This window comes from Vidua macroura, chromosome 14 (genome assembly GCF_024509145.1).
Source record: "Vidua macroura isolate BioBank_ID:100142 chromosome 14, ASM2450914v1, whole genome shotgun sequence".
In the NCBI taxonomy this organism is placed as follows: domain Eukaryota; kingdom Metazoa; phylum Chordata; class Aves; order Passeriformes; family Viduidae; genus Vidua; species Vidua macroura.
This window is the reverse complement of record NC_071584.1, coordinates 15,985,927-16,006,697: the sequence shown is the minus strand read 5'-3', so window position 1 is coordinate 16,006,697 and position 20,771 is coordinate 15,985,927. Positions and strand designations below refer to the sequence as shown.

Genomic DNA, 20,771 nt, shown 5'->3' with positions numbered 1-20,771 from the left:
CCAAACACATTTCAGGCGCTTTCTGCCATCCTGCACCACCGGCAGTGCCTTCTCCCAGCGTTCTGCCCATCCCTCATCCCCGAGGAGGATGTGCAGGGAGCGGGTGGAGGCAGAGCGCGCTGCGGGGCTGTCCCCGCCGTGCCGAGCCCGCGTGGCCGCTGCCTTGCCCCGGTAGCGGGGCTGGAGGAGGAGCGAGGAGGCCGCTCTGGGGCTGGGGAGAGCGGGGCGCACAGAAGGAGGAAGAGCGCGGCCGCCGCGGTGCCGAGCGAGCAGCACCGAGCCGGGGAGGGGCGGCCCGTGGGACGGGAACCGAGGGCATCGCGGTGGGCACGGCGTGACCCCGAGCTGCCGCCCCGATGGGCGGCGTGGCGGGCAGGGGGCCGGTGTGACCCACCGGGGGAAGCCCAGCAGCGTCACGGCTCCGCTCCCGTTCGGCTGAACCCCAAAAGCTCAGCTCGCTGCCCACAGCGCCCCACGAGAGCCACGGGAGCCCCGCACGGCGTCTGTGAGGGACGGTGAGTATGTCGGGTGAGGTCGGACCCCTGGGTGCCACCAGCATGGCCTGTCCCCGCCGCGCACCACAGCAGGATGGTGGCCCAGGGCCGCTTTTCCTGTGACTCTCCCAACAGGAGAGATGCGCTCGCTGATCTGCCCCCGCGCTCCCTCCAGGCTGGAGCCTCCGTGATGAGGATCATCCGGACCCTCAGCCTCCCCCAGCTGCCCCCCTGGTGCTCCTGCCACGCTGCCCGGCCGCAGGGTACCCTGTCCCCATGAGCATCACCTCGGTGGCTCCCTGTCACCCTCCGGGACCTGCAGCCAGCACCACGCTCGGGTACCGGAGGCCCGGTGTCCCCACGCCGCTCCCTCCTACAGCCGCCCCAGCAGCCCCCGTGACCGCCAGCAGCCCCTGCTGAGCTGGATGTGGCGCTGGGACGGGGACACGGCTCGGCAGGATGGCGGCGGCAGGGTGGTACCACCGCGACATCAGCCAGGTGGTGGCCGAGGAGCTGCTGGCCAAGGCTGGGCGGGACGGCTCCTTCCTGGTGCGGGACAGCGAGTCGGTGAAGGGGGCATATGCCCTGTGCCTCCTGTGAGTCCCTGCCCCTCCTCTGCGTGTGGCTCCTGTGTCTTTGTCCCTTGCCTGCCTCCCTCTGTGCCCCTCCCTGCTCCAGGCACTGCCAGAACCTCACGGAAGAGCCTTCTGCAGGGATGTGGGTGGGGTGGCAGCTCCCTGGCACCGGGGTTTGAGTGATCCCCGGGTCAGGGCAGTGGAGCCGCGTCCTTGGGATCAGGATGAAGGCTGGGGCCACAGCCCTGCCCAGCACCATGGCTGCTGAATGGATAACCCCAAATCCAGGGCACACTGAGCTGTTTTGGGCTGGCCTGTGAGCAGCTCCCATGCTGGGGATTTGGGGCTACAGCCCCCAAGATGGGGCCTCTTGCCATCCCCACACCTGGAACCAGGTGTGCAGCCCCTGAGAGCATTGCTGCCTTGCACCCTTCCTGCTGCCTTGCACCCTTCCTGCTCTGCACCCTTCCTGCCTGCTTGTCACACGTCTGTGTGGGCAGGTTTGGCAGGACGCACCCCCTTTCCTTCACTGGCCTGGCTCTTTGTGTGGGACAAATTCCAAATTTCGGCACTGGGGGGTGCCGGGCACGAGCCAGAGTCCAGGCTGGTGGCACAGGAAGGTGGCACGGGCAGGGATGTGCACTGGCCCCAGAGGCAGCATGGCAAAGGCTCTGCCTGGCCCAGGGCCACGGCGCTGTGGGCAGCCCAGTGAGCGCAGGGGGAGTCACGGCTGTGCCGGGCTCTTTGGAAGCGGGGGGACACTGCACATCCTCCCGCAGACTCCGAGCTGAGGGTGATGATTTATTTCTAGAAATGCTCGCTCAGCTCCTCTCCCTGCAGAGGGGACGGGGTGTTTGTCTCAGGGCTGGGCCCCCAGCGCTGCCACAGGGCAGCAGAACGGGGCCCTCACCTGCTCTCTCCAGGTTCCAGAGGCACGTCTACACCTACCGCATCCTCCCCGATGACGAGGGGCTGCTCTCCGTGCAGGTGGGTGCAGGGGGGTGCACCCCCCGGCCTGGGCGGTGCCTCGGAGCTGGGCGTGGGCAGGATGCAGCTGTGCAGGGCCCGGGCTGCTCGTCCCCCTCCCCGGTGAGGCGGCAGCAGCCTGCGGTTTGTTTTCTGCACGAGCTGCAGGATGCGGGCGCTTTGCAGCCACTCCAGCTCGGGAGGAGCTGCCTCCGCACAGCGTCCCGACACTGTCCCTTCCTGCCACGCACCCTGTCACAGCCTGTCCCCACACGGCCTCTGTCCTGCCCTCGCTTCCACGTCCCCTCAAAGTTTCTCCTGGTACCCAGCTCTGCCCTTTCTGCCCCCTAAAAAGGGCACCGTGGGTGTCCACAGGGAGAATCCCTGTCTGCTGAAGGAGGCTGATGTCTCCATGCTCCTCCATGCTCCTCACCCCGTGGGTCCGGTGTCCAGCTGGCCCTTCCAACTCACCACGGGCACATTTTGAGGAGCAGACCCACTGCACACAGCAGGCTGGGGCTGCCCTGGCAGAGGAGGGGATGTGATGGTGATTCCCCCGCTCTGCCTCCCCAGACCATCCAGGGCATCCAAGCCAAGTGTTTCTGCACCCTCCCCGACCTGATCGGTGCCTACCAGCACCCCAACAACGGGCTGGCGACCCCCCTGCTGCACCCCGTGCACCGGCCGAGGCCGGACGAGGACTCGGGTGAGCCGGGGAGGGGCCGGGGGCTGTGCCAGGCTGGGAGCATCCCGCTGAGCTGGTGACTCTGCCCACAGATGGGGAGGATGCCCGAGGCTGGGGGCACACGGTGCCGTGTCCCGGCGCTCCCCCCTCCAGCCGGACCCACATCCCGCAGCAGCTGCACCAGAGGCTGCAGGAGCAGCTGCACAGCAGGTAACGCACCCCTGCCCGCCCCGGGCGATGGGATGGTCATGCTTAGGGGGGGATCTTCACATCCACCCCTCTCCCAGCCCGGCCAGTGACTTCATGGGCTTCATGGCCGAGTACCTGACCCACCACGTGCCCGACCTGGAGGCTCTGTGCCACGGGCACCCGCAGCTGCGGCACCTCAGCACCGCACTCGCCACTGCCTGCCGGGCACTGCACAGGTCAGTGGCCTGGGGACGGTGGGGCTGGAGCGGGGCCACCCATCTTGTCCCCGTCCCCTTTCGGCGGCTGAGTGTCGCGTCAAGGCACGGGAAACGCCCACACCGCCCCTCGCCCGTTCTCTCCTCCCCTGCAGTGAAATCGACTTCACGCTGGCGGGTCTGGAGACCCTGGCCAGGGTGTTCGACCCCCCTGTGTCCCCTCGCAGCCCGGCCAGGGAGCAGGTGAGTGCCCCCACAGCCCCCAGAGATCTCCCAGACCCACAGCGAGGGATCCACCAGTCCAGTGCCACCGTGCTGCTCCAAAATTATCCATCCTCCCCTTCAGGGTTTCCTGAGCAGTGACCCAGACCTGGAGCTGCTCCTCAGCAAGATCTCTGCTGTCAACCACCTCCTCTCTTCGCTGGAGAAGAAGGTGACTGACCCCAGTCATGGTGCAGGGGGAGGCACAGCTACCCCTCCCCTAAATTAACCCCTCTGCCACCTCAAGCTCCGGTGGCAGCACAGCCCAGGGCTCCCAGCTGGCCCAGTGCCCCCAGCACACTGCCCCTCGCTCTGGCAGGTGCTGAAGTCGCTGCAGGAGACGGTGACAAGGCACAACCTGGCACTGCCCAGCGTGGCCGTGGCCCCCCTGCCAGCTGCCAGGCCCCTGGCTGTGCAGAACTTCGAGGTGAGGCTGGGGACACGGCGGGACCCCGGTGTCACTGCTGGGCAGGGCGGGTGTGGGGACAACTCCAGAGCCACGTCCCTGTGTGCAGGTGAAGGTGGGCAAGTCCCAGCGTGCGGCCCTGACGGTGGACGTGGGGTCGGGCACAGTGACCATCAGCAAGCGGGGCAGCAGCTCCCCGGAGGAGGTGATCCCACAGGACAAAAGTAAGAGGCTGCTGCACTCCTGCTGGCTGCCAGTGGGATTCTTTGGGGCTGTAGGGTTCCCTGCCACAGCCCTGATGGCACAGGGATGGGCCACATGCCCTGTCACACCTCAGCCCCCGTCCTACAGTGCCCCGTGGTGGGAGGTGGGGGCCACCATGCCCCCCTGACCCCCATTGTTCAGTCCTGCAGCTGATCAAGTACCAGAGTGTGCAGAGCAAGGTGAGGCTGGTGTGTGCCCGCGAGAACCAGAAGAGCCTGAGCAGGGACTTCATCTTCCCCAACGCGCGGGTGAGCGGCACCGCCGTGCCCACGGCGTGTCCTGGGAGAATGTGGGGCCCTTGGGAATATGGAAGCAGCAAATCAGTGGTCTTAAGACTGAGACCACCTCTGCAAGCTGGCTCCTACACCTGGGGGTGATGTCCACCTGGTCCTGGGGTGCTGTGCCCCCCAACCCTCTAAGACACCCTCACCATCCTGCAGAAGAGAGAGGCTTTTTGCCAGCTGCTGCAGCTGATGAAGATCCAGCACTCCAACCTGGACGAGCCTGAGATCATCTCGGTGTATGTCGGGACGTGGAACATGGGTAAGGGGCCAGGAGAAGGTGGCCTTGTCCTGGGAGGTTGTTGTGGCTCTTTGTGAGCCTGGCTGGGTTTTGGGAGGTGTCTCAGGAAACCTCAGGTCCGAGCTGGTTGTCAGTTTGAGGAGGAGGCTGGAGGAGACACCAATGAGCTGCCATGGGCTTCGTTTTTCCTGTGGTGATCCACTCACTCGGAGGCTGTTAGGGAGACAGAGGAACAGGGATATCACGAGGGTTTTGGGCTGTAAATCCCAGCACCAGTCTGGGATGCACACGCCTGATCCACGGGGCTGGCACTCTGCTTCCCACCCCAGCAGCTCCTGGAGACGGGCAGGGCCGAGCTGGAGAGGAGCTCGGGATCCTGGCACATCCCCTCTGTGTGACCCGTGTCCCTGCCCGCAGGCAGCGCACCCCCACCCCGCTCCCTGGCCTCCTGGCTGACCTCGAGGGGCTTGGGGCACACGCAGGACGAGACCACGGCCTGCATCCCCCACGACATCTACGTCATCGGCACCCAGGAGAACTCCCTGGGCGACCGCGAGTGGGTCGAGTTCCTCTGCGCCTCCCTCAAGACCCTCATGGCCATCGACTACCGAGTGGTAACGGCGGGCACAGCCAACCCCCAGCGGGCACAGCCAACCCCCGGCGGGTCCGGGGGGGCTGGGCACCAGCAGCCATCACCCCACAGCTCCTACCCCAACCCCCAGGTCCTCCCCCGCCCCAAATCAGCCCAGGGAACATCCTGTGCCCCACAGACTCCATGAGTGCTGTCCCCAGGAGTCGGGGTCACGCTGACCTACCTGTGTGCCCAGCCCCATCCTCCTGGCCGTGGGGCAGGATGGGGCCAGGCAGGCTGACCCTCTGCCCCACCACAGGTGGCCCTGCAGTGCCTGTGGAGCATCAAGATCGTGGTGCTGGTGAAGCCGGAGCACCAGCGGCGCATCAGCCACGTCCACACCTCCAGCGTGAAAACCGGGATCGCCAACACGCTGGGTAGGGAGGGGATGGGGCTGGGAGATGATCCCGAGGGAGGCGACAGCCTGAGGGCCAGCACAGGACCTCTGGGCTCCCCCAGAGCTCAGTGGTTGCACACCCCTGCAGGGAACAAGGGAGCTGTGGGCGTCTCCTTCCTTTTCAACGGGACCTCCTTCGGCTTCATCAACTGCCACCTGGCCTCTGGCAGCGAGAAGACCCACAGGTGATGCAGGGATGGGGAGGGTGGGGCTGCCACGGGGCAGGTGGGTGTTTCAGGGAGCTGGAGGAGCCCTGAGGGGCTGTGGGGCTGCCCCTCTCCCCAGCTGGCAGGAACAGAATGAGGGTGAGGTGTCCCCGGGGTGGCTCAGGAGGTGCTGCTGTCCCCCTGCAGGCGTAACCAGAACTACAGTGACATCCTGCACTCCCTGGCCCTGGGGGACAAACGTCTGGGGGGCTTCGACCTCACCCTGCGCTTCACCCACCTCTTCTGGTTTGGAGACCTCAACTACCGCCTGGACATGGACGTGCAGGTGGGACCCTGCAGGTGCCAGGCTGGGGACAGAGTGGGGACAGGAGCCTGGGAGGTCACTGTCCCTTCCCTGGCACAGGACATCCTCAGCCACATCGTCAGGAAGGAGTTTCAAGCCCTCCTGGCTGTTGACCAGCTCAGCCTGGAGCGGGAGAAGAACAAGGTGTTCCTGCGGTTCAGTGAGTGTGGGGACAAGGGTGCTGCTCCTCCTGCTGAGACAGCAGCACCAGGGTCCCCACAGCCCTCCCCGTGTCACCCCCAGCTCTCAAGGTCCCCTCTGCTGGCCCAGCCCTGCACAAGGTGCTGAGAGCCAGGGAGACCTTGGCGTGCACTGGGCCAGGGGTGCCAGCCATGGGTATGAGCCTCCCATGGGGACAGGCAGGGACCATGGCCCCCATGCCACCTGCGTGTCCTGATTCCAGGTGAGGGTGACATCTCCTTCCCTCCCACGTACCGGTACGAGCGGGGCACCAGGGACACCTACGTGTGGCAGAAGTCCAAGCCCACGGGGGTGAGTTCCAGAGGCCTCCCTCCAAGCAGGACATCTCCGGGAACAGGGACAGCAGGGTGCTGAGGGGGCTGGATGGTGATGCTCAGTCCCCACAGCTCCATCAGCCTGTTCCCTACCAAAACAGGGTCTGGGCAGGAGGGAACTCACTTTTTGGGGTGCTGGGATGCTCTTCTAGGCAGGGGGACCCAGACCTGAGAGGCCACTGGACCAGCTGCTTTCCCTATTTCTAGATGCGGATCAATGTCCCCTCGTGGTGTGACCGCATCCTGTGGAAGTCACACCCAGAGACCCACGTGGTGTGTAACTCCTACGGTGAGTGAGACCCCGGGGACACAGCAGCCAGGGGTGGCCAGTGCTGCCCAGGACCCCAGGGCTCTGGGACCCTCCCCAAGCTGCCCCTCCTGCCACCCAGGCTGCACTGATGACATCGTGACCAGCGACCACTCGCCTGTCTTTGCCACCTTTGAGGTGGGAGTGACGTCGCAGTTTGTGCCCAAGGAGGGTAAGGGCTGGGGTCTGTCACCCCTCGGGCCGGGTTTGGGGTGAGGCCTGGCACACCCTGACCTGCCAGGACCTGCCTGCAGCTCCCGGCTCCAGCCCCGAGGTGCTGGCCTGCATCGAGTGGGAGAGCATTGAGGTGATCCTGAAAACCACGAGCCGCAGCAAGTGCTACATCGAGTTCCACTCCTACTGCCTGGAGGGTGAGGGGGTGCCTGGGGGTGGCTGTGGGGGTGACCTAGCCTGGCTGGAGCTGTGTGCCCCTCTGTCCCCCCAGAGGTGCAGCGGAGCGGGGAGAACACCTTCCAGAACTGTGACATCCCTGGGTTCCTCAAGCTGGGCTGGTCCTCCAAGCATCTGCCTGTGGTGCGCAGCCCTGGAGCACCCTCATCCCCATCCCTGCCTCTGGCTCTGTACCCTGAGCCCCAAGGGGAGCTGCAGCTGTCACCACCCCCCAGGACAGAGCCTCCCCGTGCCCCCTACCCCGTGGCAGCCCCCCAAGCCCCCCTCTCTGTGCACAGCTGAACCCCATCCTGCCCGACCTGGAGTACCTGGGGGACCAGCACCTGCTCCTCAGCTTCAAGGGCGTGGAGAGCTGCGAGTCCTACGGTACGTGGGGATGGTGACACTGGGGCCATCACGGTGGCAGAGGGGTGCCAATCACAGCCCACCCCAGGTTACAGTCTGCTGGGTGTGAGGTTGGTAGCTGGAGCTTGGCAGGAGGGACCTGCTCCGGGTGCTGCTGCTCACGGGGGGCTCCCGTGTCCCCCGAGCCCGGGGGCTGACGCTGTGCCTGCAGGCGAATGCTGCCTCGCCCTGAGGTCAGCGATCGGCACCACGGCCCAGCAGTTCGAGACCTTCCTGTTCCACCGTGGCGAGGAGACGGGCTCCGTGCGCGGCTGGATGCGGGTCCGGGTCCCCCGGGGCCGGAGCGGCACCCGCGAGAGGCTCTACGGTAACGGCGGCCGCACGCAGCCCCCTCCCGGTGCCCCGGGCTCGGGGACATCCTGGGCCACGTTGCCCTCTGGCCCCCGGCCGTGAGGTGAGGCCAGACCTCGCTGCCTTTGCAGAGTGGATCAGCTTTGAGGAGGAGGAGGATGCTGAGCCGGCGGCAGAGCCCCCGATGTGCCCCAAGCCACCCCCGCAGCGCCTCAGGTAGCCCAGGTGGGCTCGGCCGTGCCGGAGCCCCAGAGTGGGGGGATGCTGAGCCCTTTCCCTCTCTGTGCTTCGCAGGAGCCGCCCCCGCAGCCTCCCGGAGCCGGCCAGCGACTACACCAACCCCGCCTACTTCATCTTCGAGGGAGTGCCCAACGCGTGGCTCCCGGGCCCCGGAGAAGCCCCCAAGAAGCAGGCAGAGGGCCCGGCCGGGGGCCAGCAGTGCCGGAGCCCCGCTGGACCGCGGGTCCCGTTACCCTCAGAGGAGGAGCCGTGGTGTGGCCGGCCCCGCTGTGGGCCACTGAGCCCGTCCCGTGGGCATCCACTCAGCGCCCCCAGAGCGGGCCACCACAAGAGACCCAAGTCGGCCGTCCTGACGAGGGACACGCTGGGACTGGGCGACTGCTCGCTGAATGTGGCCACTCACCTGAGCCAGCTGGAGCAGGCGTCACCGCAGTGCAGGGGGGACAGGCAGGAGCTCCCGCTGCGCCAGACCCACCGCGCCCTGGAGCCGCCGCCGCGGCCGTGCCGGGAGCTGCCGAGGCCGCTGGGGAAGCGGGGAGCGCTCGGTGCTTTGGACGTGGAGGCTCAGCCTCCTCCGCCCGCCGACCTGCAGCCTGCCAGGATGTAGCGACAGCTGTGCCCGGCCCTGTGCACCCTCGTGCCCTCGGCAGCTGCTCCCTCCTGCCCAGCCCTGCTCAGACGGTGCTCCCGGAGGACTTTCCCTCCAGCACAGCTCCCGAGGCCGCTGCGCTGCTTCCCTTTGCTCTCACTATCCAGAACAAAGTGTCGGGGACTGGGTGCGTGTTTGCACACCTGGTTCAGCGAAAGGGCAGGGAGAAAAGGTACCGAGCCAGGTGGAGGAAACACCAAGGCATTGCCTCCCACGTCTCCCCATTCCATGGGAACCCTGCGCACCCCAGCCCTCGATGCCCTTGCCCATGGCAAAGCTGACGGATGTCACAGCCCTTCACCGCCCGGCTCTGCCCGGCACAGGGAGAGGGGTACCCCCTCAGAAACAAGGGACACCCCAATCCGGCCGTGTCCTGGCTGTGCGACACGCGAGGTGGCCGCGGTTTTGGGAACACGATGCCCGGGCTGGCCTCAAGGTGGCAGTGGCCACCTTTGTCCTCGGGATCGCCCCGCAGGGCTGGGGGCCAGCGGAACAGCGCTGCGGGCACTGCGGCACCCCAGGAGCCAGCGGGGCAGGAGGGCTGTCCTGGGGGGAAGAGGGGCCACGGGCCCCAGGGATGGGGGCTGTGACCCTCGTGGCCGAGGGACTGTGGTCTCCATGAGAGAGGGGCCGTGGCTGCCATGGGCAGAGGGACACAGCCCGAGGGTGAGGGACTTGAGTGACCATAGTCCCCACGGGTGGAGGGATGTGGTCGCCACGGCCGGGAGGACACGGTGCCCACGGATGAGGGGCTATGCCCTCGTGGTTGAGGGGCCGTGGTGCTCCTGAGAAAAGGGCTGTGACCCCATGGAAGAGGCCACCATGCCCCATGTCCGGGGCCTGCAGGTGGCCCAAAGCCTGCGAGGGCAACAGAGGGATGGGAGCGCAGTGGGGCTGAGCCCTGCGGCAGCTCCTGCCTCCGCCTCTGCCCGCCTCCAGCCCTGCCTTCCCTGGGCACTTTGCTCCCGGCCGCGGGAAGCGGGAGAGGGCACACTCGGCACGGCAGGGCACGGCCAGGGCCGCCCGCAGCACCCCGGCATGGCCCCGTCCCGCGTGGGGAACTGGCTCTCCCCGTGGGGGCCCCACTCCTGAAAACCACCCAGGTCTGCAGGTGAGCCGGGGCAGCCCCTGATTGGTGACAGCCGGGAGGGACAGCCCTGCCATGGTCACGCAGTCCCAGCTGGGCTCCGGGGGTGAGGGACAGAAGTGGGATCTGCAGGGCTGGGTGGGCGCAGGGTGGGGGCCAGCCAGTTCTCACCAGCCCTCCACCACCCCCAAATCCCTCTGTACCTCCTCCTCTCTAACACGCCTTTCCTCTGTCACTGAGGGCCTTCATCCTTCCCAGAGTGTCCCCCTCCTCTCCTTCATCCTCCTCTCCATCCCCCAAATCTCTGGCTTGTCATGGGTTGAAGCTGCCCTGGTGCTGCCTTGGCTCAACCCGACACCGTTGGCTCCTGCCCGTTCCCAGCGAGGTGGGGGACAGGGAGAACCCAGCAAGGGTGGAAGGGAACCCACACCCCCACCCTGCCCAGGGTCACCTCGGGGCAGGGGATGGGGTGGACAGCAAGGGAAACGCCCGACCCTACTGGTGTCCCCGGGGAGGTGTCCCGGCAGAGCGTGCCTTGGCTGCTCTTCCAGGCGAAGGGAAGGATTGGAATTAGGTCACATCCCCTTGTGCCGGGGCTTTGGCTGCACCAACCACGTGGCGATTAGGGACAAGGGTCCTTCTGCAGGATGTTTTGCACAATTTCTCCTTGTTTTGCAATTTCCAAGGGCTTAGGCAAAGAGAAAAGCCCTGCTTTTCCCATGCTCCAGCAGCAGCCGGTCCCAGGCTCACCCATCCCTCGGCAGCTGCTCCAAAATCCACTCTCACCTCCCCTCTCCGAACTCCTGCCTGCTGCTCCATCATCCCCAGCACCACGATTCCCATCCTGTCCCACCAGCAGGACTTTGGCTCCAGGGCAGATTCTGCTCCGGTGTTGTCCCACTCCTTCATTTTACTGGAACCTTTCCAACACCTCCATGAATCCCCAGGGCTGGGGGAACCCTCAGATCCCACCAGGACTGGTGCTGCCAGCGGTGCCAAAGGACAGCTCTGGCTGGGAACATCTGCAGGACCAGGAGCCAGGGAAAAGCTGCCAATCCTGTGGCCAAGGGCATCATGTGCCCTCAACGTGTGTCACATGGATGGCCCCTGCCCCTTCCCACTGGCCCGTGGCTATTGCTGCATTTTCCAGGACCCTTTGCTGTTTCCTGGGGAAAACCAGGGGCCACTCCAAAGACACCATCCCTGGGGGATTTGCCTGCCATGGGCAAGGGGTTCTGCAGCGTTCCTTGTACATCCACAAAACTGGCAGGACAAGAGCATCACCCCTTCCTGCAGCACCTTCTGTCTCCCTGCCCCAAGTCCTTTTCCTGCAGCACCTTCCATCTCCCTCCTCCATGTCCTTTTCCTGCAGTGCCTTCCATCTCCTGTTCCAACAATCACTCCCAACTCTCAGCTCACACCTCGATCTCTCCTCCAAAGCCCACAGCCAAGGATAGTTTTGCTTGGAATATCAGTAAGAAATAGGAATGGGGTTGGTGGTGATGTGTCCTCAGGCTAGACTGATGTGATTCATTAATTTCAATCACTGATTTTGATAGTGAATAAGATGAGTAAGCAAGAAACCTGTTAAGATAAAACTTGCCAAATGTCATCTTCTTCTGCATTTCTATATTCCGGTGGTTCTCCTAAAAGGGATGTGCTTGGAATGGTTAAATCCCACTGCTGACTGTGCTCAGGCTGTATCAGCTGCTAGAAGCTGGGTGCCTGTGCTCTCCTCTGAGCAGTCCACAGCTGCCCAGGATTTTTCCTCATGCATTTCTCACACTTGATTATTAACTTCTATGTACTGTCTTCTCCATATCTTGGTTGGTGACCTGTGTCATGGACACTGAGCCCGCAGCAGCTCTGCTCTGGTGACGCTCAAGGCTTTGTGTTCCCTTGCACTCAGAGATTGGAAGAGGAAACTCCTTGTCCCTCATGTCCTCAGCAGCTTGGGGACATGTGGCTGCCAGGCCAGGACCACCACTGACACCTTGCTTGCAAGCTCAGGTTTTCCTACTGCCTGTTTTCCCTCCTGGTTCTGGGAAAACAAACCAAGTTCTCCACACTGTTAATGTTTGATCAGGACCTGCCTGTTGCTCTCTGAACTCATCCCTGCAATAAAGGCGGGAGCCGTGGCGGGCCAGGAGCCGCAGGGTGTTGGATGTGGGCCTGGAGCTCAGCCTGCAACTCAAACAGAGCCCCTGGAACACAGCTGGAGGGGCTCTGCTGTCCCATCTGCCTGCTGAGTCATTTATGAGCATCTCTGTCAACCCCAGGTATCTCTCCAGGCAGGGCGTGGCAGGGATGACCCCACAGAGACACCCTGAAGATATTCCTGCTGGGAGAAGCCTGCTCATCCTCAGGGCAAAGGGAAACAGGAGGGGGATGATGAGGGAGCCAAGGGATGAAGGAGCCTGAGAAGATGTGTCCTTCCACCTTGTAGCACCAGCTCCAGCTAACATGCATCCCTGAGCCCTGAGTCCTCCCCTGTCCTGGTGCCCATCACCTCCTGGATGAGCTCTGGACAAAAGGAATTGGGGATGCTCCTGCGTCCCCTCCATCAAATATGGTTTTGGCTACACTCTGATCTCCACCAGCAGCACGGCAGCTCCTGCTCCCGGCAGCACCTGCTCCTTACTCATCCAAGCATCCATCCTCTGTTGGAGGAGTCGTTTCACCAGGGATGGTGGAGGGTGTGGAGGGGTCAAGTCCCAGGCAGCCCTCACCGATCCTTTGCTGGACACCACGGTGGTGGCAGACTCTTCCTTTTCCCTCAAGAAGAGAGTTCTGAACTTTGACAACTTGTCCTCATGCCGACTTCCCAGGAGTTCACAGCTCCCAGCACAGCACAGGAAAGTCCTGCCTGTCTTGTGAGCTTGCTCTGCCTTGAGCTGGGACTTGGCTCCAGCAGCTCCTCTCCACAGGGCTCAGCTCAGCCCTTCCCTACGGACAACACCCGGCAGCCAGCGGCTCCTCACTGTCCAGGGACACTCTCTCCCAAAGGCTCCTTTAACAGCCCCCCCAGGATTTCTCTGGGCCACAACATTCCCCCAGACAAGCCTTTCTTCTCCTCCCGCCTTTCTTCTCCCAAGGAGCCCTCCGGGAGCAGCGGCATTGTCAGGATGGTGCCAATTAGGCTGAGGCAGCTTCCAAGAGGCTGCGCCGGCTCCGGTCGGGGGCTGCTGGTGCTCATCAGGGTCTCATTGTTCGGCGGCCGTGGGGCTGTGCCCGGCGGGGCCGGCGCGGGGCTCTGTCCCCGGCCCGCTCCCGGCTCTGCGCGGCGCGGCCGTCCCTGCGCCGGCTCAAAGGGGTCATTAATGGGTGATTAATGGGTGTCAGTGCAGGGGCTGCGGAGGGGAGGCTTTGCCGAGCCCGCTCCCCCCGCCCCCGGCTCCCCACGCGCGAGTTGAGAAAAACCAGAGAACCATCAAAGTGGCCGGAGCTCCTGGAGGGGGAGAAAATCTGGCAGCTTTGGCTGCCTTCCACGCTTTGTGCCTGACAATGGTCGGGATCAGTGACTAGTGTGCTTTTATGAACTGCTCCCTAGGTCTGGCTGGCACAACATGGCCACTTCAGTGAGGATTTTCCCAGTTTCCCTGTGGACACCGACGCCGGCTCCCTGGCCAGGAGGGAACACCACAGCAGCACCCGAGGCTAAGTGTGTCTTCAACGAGGAGTTCAAGTTCATCCTGCTGCCCCTCTCCTACAGCATCGTCTTCGTGGTGGGGCTGCCCCTCAACTCCTGGGCCCTGTGGATGTTCATCTGCAGGATGAGGCCCTGGAACGCCACCACCACCTACATGGTCAACCTGGCCCTCTCGGACACGCTCTACGTCCTGTCCCTGCCCACCCTGGTCTATTATTACGCCGACCGCAACAATTGGCCCTTCGGGACGGGGCTGTGCAAGATCGTGCGGTTCCTCTTCTACGCCAACCTCTACAGCAGCATCCTCTTCCTCACCTGCATCAGCGTGCACCGCTACATGGGCATCTGCCACCCCATCCGCTCCCTCAAGTGGGTGAAGACCAAGCACGCCCGCATCGTCTGTGTGGCCGCCTGGCTCGTGGTCATCATCTGCCTCATCCCCAACCTCATCTTCGTCACCACCAGCTCCAAGGGCAACACCACCCTGTGCCACGACACCACCAAGCCCGAGGAGTTCGACCACTACGTGCACTACAGCTCCTCCGTCATGGCCCTGCTCTTCGGGGTGCCCTTCCTGGTCATCGTCCTGTGCTACTGCCTGATGGCCAAGCGGCTCTGCAAGTCCAGCTTCTCCAGCCCCGGCCTCCGCATGCCGTCCTACAAGAGGCGCTCCATCAAGATGATCATCGTGGTGCTCGCCGTCTTCGCCATCTGCTTCGTGCCCTTCCACATCACCCGCACCCTCTACTACACCTCCCGCTACTTCCAGGCCGACTGCCGGACCCTCAACATCATCAACTTCAGCTACAAGGTCACGCGGCCGCTGGCCAGCATCAACAGCTGCCTCGATCCCATCCTGTACTTCATGGCTGGGGACAAGTACCGGGGCCGGCTGCGCCGCGGGGCCGCCCAGCGCCTCCGGCCCATGCCCACGCTGGACCTGGCCCTGGTGTCACCCTTCACGGACAATGTCATGGATGGCAGCCACATCTCCAGTGTCACCCGAGGGACCGGGACCGCGCGCAGCGGAGGCGGGTGCTGAGGGGGTTCCACAGCCTCAGCCCTGGGCTCCAGGAGCTGCAGCCCCTCAGGGCACTCCCATGTTGGGAACGTGAGCTGTCCCTGCCCAGCTCTGCAGGGCTGAGGGCTGGAAGTCACAGGTTGGTCCCAGCCCTGCCCTGGGACGAGGGTGCTGGTGCTGGTCGGGGCAGGAGAGCCACCGGGCACTCATGGGAATGGGAAGGACACTGAGGAGGCTCTTTTGGGGCAGCAGGCTGGTGTTCCATCCCTGGCACTCCTGGGGACACATGGGGCTGGCAAGTCACTAAAGAGAAGGGACACTGGTGCCTCCCTGGGCAGGCACAGCTCTTCCAGATGACTCAGGGGTGACATGCGGGGACCAGACTGAACCTGGGGACAGAGCCCACGCCGGGCAGGCTCTCAAAGATGTCCCTATCACACTGCTGGCCTTGGCAGAGGGGGAGCGACGTGGCCTGGGGCACTTGCTGCCCGTGACCCCCAATAAAGCCCCTTCCCCTCTCTACACTCAGGTCTGTTTCTCCCTGCAGCATAAGGAAGAGGGACAAGACAATCATCCTCACCCCAGAGAAAATCCACTGGGGCAGGTCTGGAGGGATGAGCTGGAGCTCCTGTGCTGACAGGAAGGTTCTTGGGAATTTCCCTTTATGGGTGTTTGCTCCTCAAATGTTTACCCAGCCCTTTTGTTTGACCAAGTGCCTGCGCAGAGCAGCGTGCTGAGACTGGTATCAGTGCTGTTGACTCTCCCACGCCAGCCTGGCAGGAATGGGACAGGGACAGGGCTGTCCCCACTCCAAGAGCCCCAGGAGTCCCTGCAAGTCCCTGTGCCCATCAGTCCCTGCAAGTCCTTCCAACACATGCCTAAGAAAGGGGTGCCCAGAGTGTCACTGGGGTGTCACACCCAGCCACCACACCAGTCACACACAGTCATACCCCACAAGAGCTGCCCAGGGAAAGGAGATGGCCCCAGGGATGGCCCATCCCAGCCTCACATCCCTGTCCCACCCAGAGAGACCCTCACTCACCACTGAGCCAAGAGCAGGGAGAGCAGGAGACATCCCTCCTGAGCCCAGTTAAACCAGTAAGAGCTGCCCCTCACTTCCCATTATATCCAACGTGGCTCAGGTGCACCTGGAGCTGCTTGGCTGCACCTGAGTGGTGCAAGGGCCCGGCCAAACACTGCTCCAGCTGGAGGTGGGACTGCTAGGGAGGGAACACACTGGGTGGCAAGGGCACCCAGGTGGGCAGTGCAGGGGTACTGCCACCGTGCTGCCAATCCCAACCTCTGGAACACACACGGACAGGCATTGGGAGGTTCAAAATCTGTATTGGGTATGGAGATGGCAGGAAAGGCTCATCTGGGGCCACATGGTCCTGGCTCAGGCCACATCCACCGGTCCCCAAGTCCAGGAGTGTCCCCCTTCCACCCCAGGGTGGGCTGTGCCCCAGGCTGGTCCCACTGGTCATCAGGATGCCACCCCAAAAACCCCATGTCAATCCCTCCTCCCACGACACCCCTCCCTCAGCTTGTGATGACCTGGTTAGCCCAGGGGGACCGTGCCCATTGCTGGCCCCAGCCCACACCAGCCCCTTGCAGGGAACAGCTGTGTCACCCACAGCCCCTCCAAACCCTTGCAAGGGGGAGCCTTTCCCAATCCTCCCCTCGCTTCCCCCTCTCCTCCCACCTCCCCCTCAGGTTGGAGGGCCAGAAGGCCAGAGTGGGGACTGTCCCCCACATGTCCCCAGTGCCAGGCTGGCTGAAATTCCCCCTGCAAGAGCCCTCAGGAGCCAGGACAGGGCCGGTGCTGGTGGCGCTCAGAGGATGTGCAGCTCGTCTGACTCGGACAGCCCGTACTTGGTCTTGTTCTCATTGAAGAGCTTGAGCAGGGCACAGATGTAGAGCTCGTGGTACCGGTCCACCAGCTCCCGGCTCGGGTTCTCCACCTTGGGCACTGCCACCGGCTCTCCCACTGCCGGCAGGGGACGGGGTCAGGCTGGCGGCCGCGCGCTCGGCTCGTTGGGAACACAACCCAGGAGGTGGCTGCCAGCACCACCCACTGCGGGGTGTCCCCTCACCCCCCAGCCCCTGTGCTCACCCACGGTGGTGATGGGTCTGGCGTAGGGCAGGAAGCCGCGGGACTGGCAGGAGGTGAGGCCGCGGCCGTAGAAGAGGCAGGGAGCGAAGCCCATCATCTTCTGGAAGCGCCGCTGGATGCTCCTCATCCAGCTGCCCTCCTCAAAGACCACCTGGCGGAAGAGGTCGTTCTCCCCAAAGGAGAAGGAGGGGACGAGGAAGGCCCTGGGGAGGGGACACGGTGGGTGGTGACGGGGCGCTGGGCACCGCCGGGACCCGCGGGGGTGGCAGCGCTGGTGACCCAGCCGTGACCCACCCGTGCCGCAGGGCCATGCGGACGAAGCCCTTGCGGTTCTTGAGGATGAGCGTGGTGACGCCGGGCCGGCAGGACAGCGACTCGGCCGCGCCGCCGATGACGATGGCCACCGCATTGCCAGTGCCTTTCTGGGACAGCAGGTACCCGATGGCGCGGCGGGTCACCGGGAACAGCCCTGCGGCGGGACCAGAGCAAGGACAGTGCAAGGGCTCCCTCTGCTGCGGGCAGGGAGCGGGCAGGGGGTGGGAAAGGCGCGGGCAGGGAGCGGCGAGGGCAGGGTGGGGGCAGCGAGGGCAGAGGGTACAGGCAGGGCGCAGACAAGGAGCGGGCAAGGCGGAGGAGCGCTCCGGACAGGGTGTCGGCAAGGTGTGGGCAGGGTGCGAGCAAGGTGAAGGTGCTGCTCAGGCAGGGTGTGGGCAAGCTGCGAGGTGAAGCTGTCACTCAGGCACAACTCAAGCAGAGCAGCATCCCTGCCCTGCGTCTTCCTGGGAGCAGCATTCCTCCCGTGTTTCCCCCAGAGGGATCGGGAGCTGGGCAGGGCAGGCACCGCTCACCCCCACTCATCAGGTACTCCCGAAACACGGGCAGGCGGAAGTTTCCGGCCAGCGTGGTGAGGAAGGAGCGGATGCCCGGGAACAGCTCCTCGAAGCCCGTGGAGCCCGTGATGAAGTTGCAGAAGGCGCCGACGCAGAGGATGCCGTGGGGGTGCGAGCCGATGATGTAGTTGTGGCTGGGGGACAGGTCGTGGGTCTTCACCAGCTGCGAGACAAAGGAAGTCACGGGAACGTGAAGGTGGCGCCTCGTTTTGGGGGGTCCCACCCCGTCCCGGCGCCGTACCTTCACCGGGAAATAATCCCGAAAGTACTTCCACACGGTCCATCGCCGCAGGCACGACAGCCTCCTGCCACCTGCAAAGCCTGGGAGATGATGCCCAGCCCAGCCCAGCCCAGCGGGCAGCCGGATCCAAGGGAAACGCTCCCCGCGGACCCGCTGTATCCCTCTTCCCACCGTGGTGCTGATGATGGAGGAGTGGAGGGAAGGAGCAGGGGGGATGTGGTGCTCCCCAAATTCTGGGAGGCACCTGGAGAAAGTGGGACCCCACTCCCATCCTGCTGCAAAGCTGGAGGAAGCGGGGACACGGCCACCACACCTTTCTCCGGCGTGTCCCAGTCGAAGATGATCCAGGCCAGGTAGAGCACGGGGATGAGCCAGAGGCTGGTGAACAGCAGGTAGATGAGGAGCAGGAGGCTGACGGTTCCTGCGGGAGCCGAGCAGGGGGTGAGCGGTTGTGTGGCCCCCCGGGATCCCCCGCAGCCCCCTACTCACTCACCCAGCAGCAGGAAGCTGAGCACCCACTGCAGCACGGCCAGCAGCTGGAGCGCAGAGCCGATGTCGCGCTGCGAGGGCCAGGGCACGGCCAGCAGCGTCCTCAGGGCAGTCTGGATGCTGGCGCGGCTGCCTGCGGAGAGGGGGACGCGGCCCCCGCCCAAAACAGCACGGCTCGTACGCGGGTGGGGCCACCGGACTGCCGGGGGGCACCCAGGAGCGCCGGCGGGAGGTGGGATGGGAAGGAGGAGCAGCTAGGGGAGGAGGGATGGGATGTGGGGGGTGGAATGGAAGAGGCTCATCCCCAGGAAGCTCTGGACCATGCCAGGAGGTGGCCCTGGGCCATCAGGGCTGTCCCCAGAGCAGGGAGCGCCTGGGCACCCCCAGCCCAAAAGCTCCATGCACCAGCGGGGCTGAGAGCAGCAGCACATCCTGCTCCATGCCCAGTTCCCAAGGGCCAGGACCATTCCCCTGCCCTCCTTGGCGTGCTCAGGCTCACAGGGGATTTGGGGATCTCTCAGCTGGCACAGCAGGGAGGCACCACCCCCAGCAAGTGCCAAGGCCAGCAGCAAGGCCAAGCCAGGGTGGCTGGAGGTGGCTGTCCCAGTCTGTCCCCACAGGGACACACTGCTGGCAGCACAGCCACTCCACTCCCCCTGCCACTCCTTCCCTCCAGCCGATCTTGGTGAACCATTAACCTCCCCGGGCTGGGAGCCAGGATCCAAACTCCAATCCTGGCCCCATCCCTGCCTCATCCCTGCTCCCTAAAACGGGCCTGAGGCGCCAGCCCTGCCAGCACAGTGCTCCTGGCCAAAGGTCCCCACACTGAGACCACCCCAGAGAGCCACCCCAGCATCACAAAAGCCTTGTTTTCTTGGGAAAACAACCCCAAATCTGCATGTTGGCCAGAGAGACGATCAGGGGGACACAGGAGCAGCCCTGTGGCTTCCCAAGCCAGGGACCCCTGGGTCACAGGAGAACCACCAACCCCTGGTTCAGGAAGCTGGCGGAGCTTTAGTTCCTCCCAGCTCAATCCAAACCAGGAATGGGACAAGTGAAATAAATTAAATACTGGAGCCATCTCTGTCCCATGCGGGAATTTTCCAGTGGGAAATTTTTGTCCTTTTCTCCTATGCAGCACGCTGGGCTCCGGGTGATCCCTTCCACCCACCACACATCCCCAGAATCTCAGCCACCTGCAGAACCCAGTCCCTTCTTTTTCCCAGGGAAGACATAGAGCTCTTCCCAGCAAACTTGTGCCCACCAAAGTTGCTTTTTAACATCCTTTTCCTAGCTCCTATTCCAAAAACTCCATGAATGTCCACACCACAGACACAGAGAACCCCGCAGGGCTCTGCTGTCAGCCCCATCCACAGCGACAGGAGCCCCTGCAAACCCAACATTTGGAATTTGCAGGAGAATCTTGTGTGTAACATTCCCAAACGTCATCCAAAATTTCATCCCTGTGGAGAAACTGTGCATTTTCCTGTGGAGTTATCCTCAAATTGCTCCCAAACACCCCGTTTCTCCTCAGCACTCCCAAGCAAGGAGACAACAGTGACAACCACCAGCTCCTTGCATTGCTGGAGAAGCAGAAACCGTCCCAATTCCCATTCTGGGAATCTCTTACCACTGAGATTCTGGGAGCAGGCTGCTATGATGGTTTTCATGGTGGCAGGAGCTCTGTGGTGCCGTAGGTGAAAAGGTGAGTTTGGCAATCAGATGGCGCCGGGTTGTGTGTCCAGAGGCTTTAACCAGGTGACCAGAGGGACTCCGGCCCTGCTGAGGGGAGGGGACCTGCTCCAGCTGGGATTAGGAGCATGGAGAGGAACTGGTGGTTCCTGGAAGGGTCACACAGAGGGTGAGGCACTGTGGCTGTGCTGGGAGGTTGCTGTTCCTTGGAAAGTCCCGGCTGCCAGTGCTGGCAGGGGTTGAATTCCTCTGGGAATCCCATATCCCCCTGGGAATGGTACCGTCCATGCTGGGGGAATGTCACAAACACTGCCATGTGACAGCCCCAGAGCCACCCAAAAATATCATCCTGAAGCTCCACAGCCACCTGACCGTTCCTGCTGCCCCGGGATGGGCACTCTGCCTCCTGCCCAGGGAGCCTGGAGCACTGTCTGGAGAGGTTTGAGGGGAAAAATGACGAGAAAGGGAAATAGGAGCAGCAGGGAGTCAGCACTGAGGTGGGGCTTCAGGCCAACAGCCCAAGGAACAGCGAGAATCCACAGGGAATAAATCCCTGAAGCTACTCCTCAGGATCCAGCTGTCCAGAGGTGCTCCTAGGAAGTGCTGGCTAACATCAGTGCAGGAGAGGGATAAACACACCCACAGGATCATGGTGG

General features: G+C 63.8%; 3 protein-coding genes across 4 annotated transcripts; 2 read left to right on the top strand and 1 right to left on the bottom strand.

The window, feature by feature from the left end:
• The first annotated feature begins 953 nt into the window (after nucleotides 1-953).
• Nucleotides 954-8,891, top strand: LOC128814416 (phosphatidylinositol 3,4,5-trisphosphate 5-phosphatase 2-like). Its single transcript, XM_053990231.1, has 25 exons — nucleotides 954-1,090; nucleotides 1,993-2,056; nucleotides 2,609-2,741; nucleotides 2,813-2,930; nucleotides 3,008-3,145; nucleotides 3,280-3,367; nucleotides 3,471-3,557; nucleotides 3,705-3,812; nucleotides 3,901-4,015; nucleotides 4,197-4,303; nucleotides 4,496-4,598; nucleotides 4,995-5,191; nucleotides 5,468-5,585; nucleotides 5,694-5,790; nucleotides 5,959-6,097; nucleotides 6,176-6,275; nucleotides 6,519-6,607; nucleotides 6,838-6,919; nucleotides 7,020-7,109; nucleotides 7,192-7,308; nucleotides 7,383-7,471; nucleotides 7,627-7,714; nucleotides 7,905-8,060; nucleotides 8,176-8,260; nucleotides 8,339-8,891. The coding sequence occupies exons 1-25, from the start codon at nucleotides 954-956 to the stop codon at nucleotides 8,889-8,891; spliced, it is 3,198 nt and encodes a 1,065-aa protein (XP_053846206.1).
• A 999-nt stretch (nucleotides 8,892-9,890) lies between these two features.
• P2RY4 (pyrimidinergic receptor P2Y4) lies at nucleotides 9,891-15,212 on the top strand. Of its 2 annotated transcripts, none has more exons than XM_053990636.1 (2): nucleotides 9,891-10,044; nucleotides 13,571-15,212. In XM_053990636.1, the coding sequence occupies exon 2, from the start codon at nucleotides 13,587-13,589 to the stop codon at nucleotides 14,709-14,711; it is 1,125 nt and encodes a 374-aa protein (XP_053846611.1). In that variant the 5' UTR covers nucleotides 9,891-10,044; nucleotides 13,571-13,586; the 3' UTR covers nucleotides 14,712-15,212. The 2 variants fall into 2 exon arrangements, with proteins under 2 accessions (XP_053846611.1, XP_053846610.1); XM_053990635.1 differs by having other exon boundaries at nucleotides 12,300-15,212.
• Nucleotides 15,213-16,014: 802 nt separating this feature from the next.
• Nucleotides 16,015-20,334, bottom strand: LOC128814391 (diacylglycerol O-acyltransferase 2-like). The gene is made up of 8 exons (XM_053990191.1): nucleotides 20,054-20,334; nucleotides 18,428-18,556; nucleotides 18,248-18,355; nucleotides 17,935-18,005; nucleotides 17,652-17,856; nucleotides 17,098-17,272; nucleotides 16,804-17,006; nucleotides 16,015-16,677 (listed from the first exon to the last, which is right to left on the bottom strand). The coding sequence occupies exons 1-8, from the start codon at nucleotides 20,091-20,093 to the stop codon at nucleotides 16,523-16,525; spliced, it is 1,086 nt and encodes a 361-aa protein (XP_053846166.1). The 5' UTR covers nucleotides 20,094-20,334; the 3' UTR covers nucleotides 16,015-16,522.
• Between the last annotated feature and the right edge of the window lie 437 nt (nucleotides 20,335-20,771).